The 10637-nt window shown below is 46.8% G+C and overlaps 1 protein-coding gene across 1 annotated transcript in view; it reads right to left on the reverse strand.

The window, feature by feature from the left end:
* IGF1R (insulin-like growth factor 1 receptor) overlaps positions 1-10637 on the reverse strand; it is a 382740-nt gene that overhangs the window by 41275 nt on the left and 330828 nt on the right. Inside the window, exons 6-8 of the mRNA XM_006870698.1 lie at positions 4506-4720; positions 1910-2036; positions 426-664 (exon numbers count right to left, since the gene is read on the reverse strand). Coding sequence (XP_006870760.1) covers positions 426-664; positions 1910-2036; positions 4506-4720 — 581 coding nt within the window. The remainder of the gene's footprint in view (positions 1-425; positions 665-1909; positions 2037-4505; positions 4721-10637) is intronic.

The raw sequence follows: 10637 nt of genomic DNA on the forward strand, positions 1-10637 counted from the left end.
GGGAAGAAAGGCTTAGAGACGTACATCTGAAAATCAGTCAGTGAAAACCTTATGGGATCCAACAGAAACCACGGGAGGGACGACTCATTAGAGATCATCATGTGTGGGGAAATGAGTGTTAGCAAGGGTATGGGACAGCCTCACTGAGAGGAACTGCATAATAGCCACAGCTGTAAAACTGGACATGCTGGTGATGGTGAGGGTCAGGTAGGAGTAGGTCAACACTCAACTGCTGTACAAGGAGCCCCCAGGATTTGGAATGACAAAGAGGCAGCTAACAACGACAACAACACTGCATACTGACTTTAAAGACACAGAGTGACAGAAGCATCCTTCAGTGCTAGCCTGCCCACTGCACTCTACCACAAGCAAGACAAGTGACCTCAAGCTGGAGCATGGGCTTGGGGGTAGATCGGCCCTGATACCTGATGCATTGGTGCGAATGTACAAGATTTCACTCTTGGCCCCACGGATGTGGTCATTCTCCACCATGGTGAGAGTCACCGCCTTCACATACACAGCATACTGTGTCCAGGGCTTCAGCCCATGCAGCAAAATGCCCGGCTCGATGTCCTTGTTGGTAGGGAGGTCCACATCCACCATGTTCCAGCTGTTGGAGCCACAGGCATCCTGGCCATCGTATTCCGTCACGTTTTTAAAGGGGCTGAAAGACAGTCAGTCAAACTCAGAGGATGTTCCCGGACGCTGCCACCAGAGCTGTCAAAAGGCCACCTCAGTGGCTAGCCTATCACACTTTCTGTAGATATATCACTCAGTTAGATGCTCCTTGAGCAATCCTGCTTCCACCACGGCACAGCACTGAATACCTTAGGACACCCAAGCTCAATAACTACAGGGGGTTGACCACGCTTTAATATACACAAAGGGTCTTCTCATCTCTTCCTGTTGCATCATTTAAAAACAAGCATGGTCAACGTAAACATCATGTGGTTAGATAAGGGATAACCAGTCGAGAAAAAGTTCTTTCCTACAGAAAAAACTTCTTTCACAAACAGTTTTGATGCTTAGGAATCCTAAAATATCTTAATTCCAGAATGTCTCAGAAACTATCATCAACTCCTTAGTAAAATTACTAGCCTACACTGTGACCGCATGGGTAAGATGATCCAAGTCTCACGGTTGGGTAGGGATTCTGCATCTGTCCAATGAAAGGACAACACTACCATTGGTCATGGGCTCCCGAAACAGACATTAATGTCATCTGGTTGCTGGCTGATGAGGAGATGAAGAGTCCCCATACAGATGAAGACCGAAGGCTAGTAATCCTGAGTCCCTATCTTTTTCTCCTCACTGGGACTCTGCACAGGGCAGAGAGGACAAGTTGTGGCTACTGGTGAGTCCTGACTCTCGCTCTGCAGAAGTCAAGCATCTCAGGGAAAGGTCTACAGCACTAACGTTAGACTCTGGTAAGGGGACAGTGGGAACAAAAGAGACTGGACGGAGGCTATCTGTGCAGGTGAGCCACAGGGGAAGAGCCTCCTTGGAGACTCGGGACAAGTCATGGGAGGTCCCAGGCCTGAACGCTGTTTAGTCTCCATCTTCCTCCCTGTTCTGAAGGACCCTGGATAGAGTGACAGAAATAAGACAAGGGAGAAGGCCAGGGTTTTCTCAGGGAGCCATGAGTTCTGCAGGTGAGGGACAGGAACAGTGTCCACCACCAAGTTTGGAATGATCCAGTTCTCTGGAAAGAAACCATTTTCCCTCTGTGCTTACTGTATTTAAGTATCTCTAATGATCTGCTAAACAGTAAAAGCCTTCACACTAACACGTGGCCACTTGTGGGGGTCACCGGCTCTGATGACCATCACAGGACCACTAGTAGGACACTCAGCACTGTTGCCTCTGTGAAGGGTAGTCACAGCAGGAGGACAGGATTAAACAGACTCACGCTTCCTTGTAGTACACCGTGAAGCTGATGAGGTCCCGGTAATCAGGAGGTCGGTAACGGTGCCAGGTGATAATAATCCGATTCTTCCACGTGGTGGTGGAGGTGAAATGCAATATGTCACTTTCACCTGGGGCACAGAGGTACAGCCATCAAGCACCACAGTACATGGTCTTCTCCTTCTCGTCCCTCTGGGTTCCCCACCTAAGCCCCTTTCTCAAGTTCCTAGGTGACTTTTTTATTTCTAAAGAACGCACACATTTTACTATGTAGACAGCTTCCAGGGTTCATTACTGGCAGGCACCCTTAACTCATGGTGTCTCATGAACAGGAGACTGGAAGTGATAAAGAGGGCTTTCTCGCGCTCTCCTTTTTTTAATGCTTTATTGTAAACTGACTGAAGGTCTACAGAGGAGACAGATCGGCAGTTTTACACTCAACCTATCATGCACTCCACAGAGTCTTCAATGGATGATGTTTTGCACATAAACCACCAGACCTTTGAGAGACCCCTCTGGGTAGACATAAACCTCTAGCCTTTTGGTCAGCAGCTGGAGCTCATCAACTGGATGAATGCCAGGGATCTGGCAGTGTTTCCTTACCTGACGGAGAAGGCTCACTTTAAGGGACAAGGTTGCTTTATCTTAAGATGCTGGCTTTCAAGGGGCCCTGGAATGGGGAGAGTATACTTCCAAGTTGGGTTGAAATCTTCTTAGAGATATAGGCACCTGTCTTAGAGTTACAGAGCTGTCTGCTCGTGGGCGATCTTAACCATGGGCAGATAATAATCGAGTGTGCTACAGAGATCTTCCCTTTGTCTAAACTGAGGAGTAAACTGGGTAGACATGGGAACTCCTTGAAGCAGTGTCTCTGTTCTATGAGAGAAAGTCATTCTAGGTGAGGTCTAGCGGGGAACCCTCCCCTCCCTCCACAAGCCCCCTCACGTCCTCTTGCTCTGTAGACCAGGTGCAATGTAGGAGAACAATGAAGAACCAATGATGGGGAGACCCAACTGCCTGCCCTCATGGAGACCTCAAGATCCCCTACAAGTTGTCTGCCTGCCACACTCATGTTTGCTTCATCTTGCTCCTCATACAAGAGATGAGGCTGAGAGACTAAAAGCAGCCCCCAAAGAGAAGACTCTAGGGTTTCTCCAGGGTTTCATGTGGCTTGATCGAGATCAGGAAAATGTACAGGGTTCATGGTGAAATGTCATTTAGAAAGAAAACCAAGACACTGATTTCAAAGGAAAGTATGTGGCTGTTGTACTCTGACTGGCTAAAGAGAAACACACTGAAAATATTCTATTACATCCACTTTTTGCCATGGATTGAGAAAAGGGAGTATGCCTGGGACCCCAGTGGGTGGAAGGGGGGGGGAAGTTATAAAGTTATAAAGATGCTCTCCAGCTCACATAAGAGCTCTTTCTATAAAAGCTCTTCCTAAGCAACGTGGTGTCTACTATGTACGTCTAGACATTAGAGACCAAACCAGAGCCAAAGGCTAGTCGTTTTATAGACTGTGTGTACAAATCACCTTTGATTATATAAATTACTCAATTTTTTCCTTATTAAAAGCCAAAGCTGGAGAAAGAAAATGTACTTTTATAACTCAGTGCAGGCAAACACAGCCATAAAAATTAAAACAACAACAACGAAACAGTTTTACATACAAAGTTGGTTGGTTGGTTGGTTATGTACCATGGAGTCGGTTCTCACTCATAGTGACCCTGTACAGGCTTTCCGAGGCTGTAAAACTTTATGGGAGCAGAAAGCCTCATCTTTCTCCCATGGAACAACTGGTAGTTTCGAACCGTTGACCTTGAGGTTAACGGCCCGATTCGTAACCACTATGCTACCAGAGCTCCTTACATACAAGGTTAGGAGTACTTTAATCTCAGATCTAAGACCTTGGAGAGAAGTTGTGTAATTGGTTCCAGGCTACACTTTTATTGTAAATTTTAAAGGCAAAGGGCTCTGTAGGATAAGCACTGGACTGCCAATCACAAGGTTGGTCATCAGCTGGGGATGGAGGCCCCACCAGCCTTTCTGCGCACGTCAAAATGCATAGCCTAAGAAACGCTCCATGGTTCCTGTGAGTCACAGCCGACTGAACAGCGCTTACCAACACCAAGCCCACTGGGAGTGCAGCCTCCCACCTTCTTTCCCATGTTGTGGTGGCAGTAATCTGGGGACCTGAATGGACCATGCTGGTAGCTGGGCTCTCTCCCACCTCTCCCCACTAACTGTCTTAGAGACTGGCCTCAGCTGGCTTGCTCTCAGGACAGAAAAGTGTTGGTGCTTCTTTGAAAACCAATCTACCTGTGTGACTATGTCTATAAAGACATTATCTGTGTCCTGAAGGACTATTTATAAACATTTAATGTGCGCATTAAGGTGCTAACTAAGGACTGTTAGCAAACAGAAGGTGCTAAGAGATATGCAGGCACAGCAGAGGGCTGGTTTGGTTAGGGTGCCCCGGTGCCCGCCTGCCCACCCCCCCGCTGTCCACTCACAGGAGGCAGTCTCTCCCTTGTTCCTCGTGTTTATGTTAGGGTGCCTTGACCCGCCCCCACCTGCCCGCCCTGCTGTCCACTCACAGGAGGCTCTCTCTCCGTTGTTCCTCGTGTTTATGTCCCCTTTGCTTTGGCGTCCTTTAGTTCCTGTCACTTCCTCCATGCGGTAAATTTCCGAAACACACAATTTGGGATTAAAAGCAAAGTACATTTTCCCTGCTTTGATGGTCAGGTTGCGGTGGTCCCAGTCCCATAGCTGCTGCAGGTGCTGATTGTCCAGGACGTAGAAGGAGTAATTCCTAGAACAGAATGGAATGTCAACACGTCTGCTGCACCCACTCTCCTTAGCATTGCTGTACAACACGGTGCCCTTGGCAGTCATAGATTTAGTTACTTATACACTACAGAATCAAGAGTTAATGTTAACAACGGCAACCAAATGATTCAAGGACAAATTCTTGTAATCCATATTACCAACAAATCACGTTTCCCACACTGGGAGATGTTACTTGAATCATTCCCTAGAAATACCTTTGGTTAGTTTTCTGGGCACAGTATGTGTACAATGGGCTTGAGATCAGAACACGGGCAAACAGATGTGCTCTGCCACCCAACCAGAACAGCTTATAAATTTGCTCCGGAAACACTCTCATTACGGTCACAGTAAATCCCTCAGTGCACAGTCAGGAGGGCATGAAGGGTAGTGGAGAGGACAGGGAATCAGAATCACTGTGAGCCAGCTCTCACTCCTTGAGTCACATCCTACCTTGGAGAGGTCATGGAGATGACAAACAACTCAGAACAGGCCTTTTCCCTGGGCCACCTGTTTAGGTAACAACCACTCGGTGTCTAGCACAGAGGTTCTCAATGTGTCGTGTGTGTCACATCACCTGGGAGGCTGTGGCTGATTTTGCAAGCCTGGGGTGGGTGAAGAACTTGCATTTCCCAGGAGTTCCCAGGGACTGGGATGCTGCTGGGCCCTCCCAGATGCTCTAAGGGATGCTGCCCCAGGGAGTGAGCAGGGCAGTGGCATCCCCAGGGTCTGCTAAAGGAGAGGCAGAAGCAGGCAGCCCCTGACCATTGCAAGTTCACCTGACGGAGGGAGGAGGAGGAGGTCATGGCTGGGGTCTAAGTCCTGTGTGCAGGGGACCCAGAGCCTTTCTGCAGCACTCGCTCATACTGATGAGACAGTTTAGGAGTTAGGGCCGCACTTAGAATTATTCCTGAGAGCCAGGACAATCCATGGTCAGTGGTCACCCCGAACCGCTGGGCCACCTCTCAGGGATCTCCAACCACCTGTCCAACCAAAGCCCACACAGACTTAGAGTGAAGCGCAAGTTCTCACCACATTGTCCACTGAGACCTGGAGGGTCCAGGTGGCACTGATGAGCTGCACAGCCATAGGTAAGTCACTTGGCACTCGCTTTCATAGGAAGAGGGGTCTGAACAGGTGACATGTGAGCCTTAATGACCCTAATTCCCAAACCGAGTCACAGAGCTGAGACAATCTGCCTGCCATACCAGCCTGAAGCCCAACACCTCGCAGGCACTGGTGGTCAGAGGTGGTCATCACGGTGGGAGAGCTGGAATCCACAGACAGCTCCTCCAAACCCAACCCAGGCTCCACACAAATCCACCCTGAAATGTCTTTAAACGTTGTTAAGTGCCTTCGAGTCGGTTCTGACCCACAGCGACCCTGTATAGGGTTTCCAAGGAGTGGCTGTTGAGCTTGAACTGCTGACACTGCAGTTCAAATGTCTTTGCAGTCCAGCGCATTAACCAACAGCGCCACACCAGGACTCCCTTTAAACATGAATGGTCACCAAACAGGGTGTTAGCTTGCAACTTACAATGCTGTCCATATGCATCCTGCATGGTCCATCTAACTAACATAGTGTTAGTTAGTTAGTTAGTCCAGGAGGACACACTGGGCAGGTAGAATGTCAGCTGTCAGCTCTGTGTCCCTGAGGCAGGACCATCCAGTCCCTCTCCTTCCCGCTGTCAGGTTGTCATGGAAATGAAGAAAGGAATTAGAAGAGGAAACAGACTCCTCCTATCCTGAGGTCATCATGGGTTCAAGTCATCTCGATGGCAGATAACATTCACTGAAGCTTTCAGGCTCCCAAGATCCTACAGGGCTCTCTCAATGTGTCTGGCTGCTCCTGGACACTGGAAGTAGCTCCTGAAACCATCTTTCCTTGTCGGTGAAGAAACCTCTGGACCAGGAATTGTTTTTGTTAAGTGCACTCAAGTCAGTTCCGAATCATGGGACACTGTATAGGGTTTCTAAAGAGTAGCTGGTGGGATTGAACCACCAACCTTGAGGTTAGAAGTCTAGTGCTTATCCCACAGCACCACACCAGGACTCCTAGGACAGCAGATACCCATTCATCTGGTCAAACTTCCATCTCAAGTCAGGATGAGGCCCCACTCAGTAAATGAATTTTAACTGCAGGGAATGACCCTACACTAGAAATGCCTTCTGAACAAAACCCCTGTCTCCATGGGAAGAAACCGGAGTTATAAATCACAAATGTGACAAATGAGTGGCAGGCACGTTCATTTATACCTGAAAGGCTGTTGTCGTGATTAATCACTTTCAAAAGCAAGATTATCTTTTCACAGTAAACACAAACATATTTTTACAGTATCAAGAAGGCTGGGAGCCAGGATGCCAATATTAATAAAACTCACACATTATGGAGGCTGTGACAGTTAAAGAAAATGGAAAACAAGACCCTCGTTAAGCCATTCATATGCTGCTTGTCAAGATTGCTCTTGTTTCAAGCCCCAAGCTTGGGGTCTGGCTCCCCAATTCCTTCCAGGGGCAGCTACTTGTCTTCAAAAGTCACAAACCTTAAATTTCCACGGATTCTTGGAGGAAATGAGTACTTAAATAAATTACTCATTAAATGTAATTTCCTAATTGTTTCTAAGTTCATTTTTTTTCAATTCAAAGAACATTTTTGTCTTTTTAAACTAAGTTATTTGTTAGCTATTTTTGGTTTTTTTTTACTTGAGTGGGCCCAGTTGCCAATCTGTATACGGACTGATGGAACTCAGGGGGTTCATCTCTGGATAGGTTCAGGTCCTGCTCCTTTGGAAGCAGCTGCCTGCTGCCTGCAAGGAGCTCTGGTAGCACAGTTGTTACAGCGCTGGGCTGCCAACCACAATGTCAGCGGGTCACACCCATCAGCTGCTCCAATGGAAAAGGATAAGGCAATCTAGATCCATGAAGACTGATAGTCTTGTAAACTCTGTGGAGTCTTGGTGTGGGTGCTGTGGGCTAATGCGTCAGACTGCAAAGTTGTTTGAACTGCAAGGTCAGTGGTTTAAGCTCACCAGCTGCTCCTTGGAAACCCTGTACAGGGTCATTATGGGTTAGAATGGACTCAACGGCGCTTCACAACAATAACAACAAACCCTGTGGGGCAGTCCTAGTCTCTCTCAGGAGGCTTGTTTCCCTGGAAGGCATCTGGATACTATGTGTATTGATATTCTAATGCTACATATTACACTTGCTAGTCATGGTTGTCACCACCACCACCTCCATCCACTTGTTCCAACCAAGGGCATGAAGGGCGAGAAGCAATATCACATGGGCATAACTACAATCCAGTGGAGGGCTACTTGGAAGGCACTTCCGGGTTTGGGCATCATCTCTGCCACTTACACTAAGCACCAACTTGGGACAAAGACTTGGTGTGTTTTCTCTTGGTCTAGAGTCTCCCAAGTGCAAAGTGGAGCTGTCTCCTGTTTTTCCTGGCCTCACGGTGGGAGCGAAAACTTGCATGAGGTTATATGAAAGGACACGTGAACTTGAAAATCACTTCATAAAGGTGTGGGATGACTGCTCTCCGAAGTATCAAAATGCCCCGGAAGAGTCCTGGAGAACAGGAAAGCCCTGTCCTCTGACCAAGGACTCTGGACTATGGATAGGGAAGGGCCATTCCTTCTTTTCATCTCCTGCAGACATACTGGGGGGAATGTGCAGATACACAGTCCCTTTCATTTCTCAGAAGAGAAATGCCCCTCTTCAAGACTGCCTCTAGGGGGCGGCCGAGCCCAACTCACAAGGCTGTCTCCAGCTCAGAGGAACCTAATCTTTCAACCAATCTGCAAACGGGCTGGTTTATACAATCCAATTCCCCAAGTCCAATGCCTACACCACCTACAAACGTTGGGGTTTCAGCAAGTCCAACAGTACCTCACTGATATTCAAATTATATTCAATAAAGTAAATTATACTTTACTGAAGTATAATTTACCTATTCTAAGTGCACAGTTCCTTGAGCGTCTGTAAACTTACATAGCTGTCTATCTATACCCACTATCCAGTTTTAGAACATGTCATCACCCCCAAAGTTCCCTTCTGCCCATTTGTGGTCAATCCTCACTCTCACCTCCAGCAGCTACTGGTCTGCTTTCTGTCTCTATAGTTTGGCCTTTCCAGAAATTGCATATTAATGGAATGATATTACAGGTAGCCTTCGTGTCTGGCTTTTTTCATTTGTCATAATATTCATGAGGTTCCCCATGCTGTTACATGTATCAGAAGCGTATTCCTTTGTATTGCGGAATGGTACGGCGCCACACTTAGTTTATTCGTTCATCTACTAATAAGACATTTGGATTGGTTCCAGTGGGCAATTTTGGGGACAAGGAGAAGGAAACTATCATGAGCAATACTGCTGTGAACAGTTGCATACGAAACTTGTGCAGGCACGCTTTCTCAGAGTGTAGGGGTGAGGGGTGGAGGACGCATGCGTGCAAGAATCTCAGAATTTCCATTCTCATACCAGACCACATCCATCTATTTGACTCTTGTCAGGCAAGAGTCTTTGGTAGTCCTAAAGAATGTGAAATTTTAAATAATTACTTATTTGATATTAGAAAATAAGGTTTTCCAAATAAGAAAAGCTTTCAAATAACAAATATTCTCTCTAAATCAAAGGATTAAAATGATCCATTTTATAATTATCTTGTACATGTAGATTGAGAAATCCAGCTCCTTCTTACTGTCCTAGTCATGAGTCTGGACTGTCCCTCCCACTCCCCCTAGTGAAACTATCCTGGCTGGCTGTACACTTCTGGACAAACTGAGGATGCCTGGTGTGACTATGCCTTCGTCTTCAAGGCCACCTGACTCTCTTCTTTGTTGTAATATGGCTTGTTCAGAAACCTGACCACACAATTGGCTCAAATTGTGTGTGTAGTGAACGTCAGCACGCTCTGAATGGGTAGTAGACACCACTGAACTAGCCCCCGATTCATTGTGACCCTGTAGTGTGTGATCCCGTGTGATCCCTGTCTAGTCCTGTGCCATCCCAAGATGGGCTGTCAATCTGATTGCCAAGACCCAAAGTGTTTCCATTGGCTGATTTATGGATGTAGTTTGCCAAACCTTTCATCTTAGTCTGTCTTACTCTGGTAGCGCTATTGAAACCCATGTGCTGACAGGTGGGGACTCGAACCTCGGTCTCCCTCATTGAAGTTGAGCCCAACACCAGCAGAGTCCAGACTGCTCAAGTAACTTCTAGAAGTGGTCCCAGGCAACTGTCAGAAAGTTTTCTATGTCAGATGAATGAAGGGTCTCAACACTTCGAATATTTTTGTTTTCCAACCAAACAAAAATTGAGAAAACTTTGGTTCTTTTGGACTTATTTTCAGTTCTCACTGTCTTTAGCTGAGATTCCAGAAAGTGGCACACAGAAAGTTGTAGTGTGTCAAGAAAATACCTACAGAAAATCAATGAAGGTGCTTTGGGAAAGGAATATGAGAAAAGGGGTAAAAGCAACGGCCCCCAAGCTTTCCTGTTCACTTAAAATTACTTAGGAGTCTTTAAAAAGAGACTGATGTCCACATCCCACCCCTGGGCATTCTGATTTCATTAAACTGAGTACAATCTGGGCATTAAGGTTTTTTTAAAGCTCCCCAGTCAACTCTAATATAGAGAAATGTCAGCACTAGTGAGTTAGACGTTACCTTGGATGAAACCAACAACACACAAATTAAACTTTCAGACAGCTACACTAACACTCCTCCACTCAAAAACTTTGTGTAAATCCTAATCCCTACCCAAATTATAACCTCCACACCTGGTGCATAAGACCTTGTTGTTGTTGTTGTTGTCAGGTGCCATCGAGTCGGAACCGACCCATAGAGACCCCATGCACAGCAGAACGAAACAATGTCCGATCCTGGGCCAACCTCACT

The sequence above is a fragment of the Chrysochloris asiatica genome, unplaced genomic scaffold (assembly GCF_000296735.1).
Source record: "Chrysochloris asiatica unplaced genomic scaffold, ChrAsi1.0 scaffold00148, whole genome shotgun sequence".
NCBI classification, from domain to species: Eukaryota; Metazoa; Chordata; class Mammalia; order Afrosoricida; family Chrysochloridae; genus Chrysochloris; species Chrysochloris asiatica.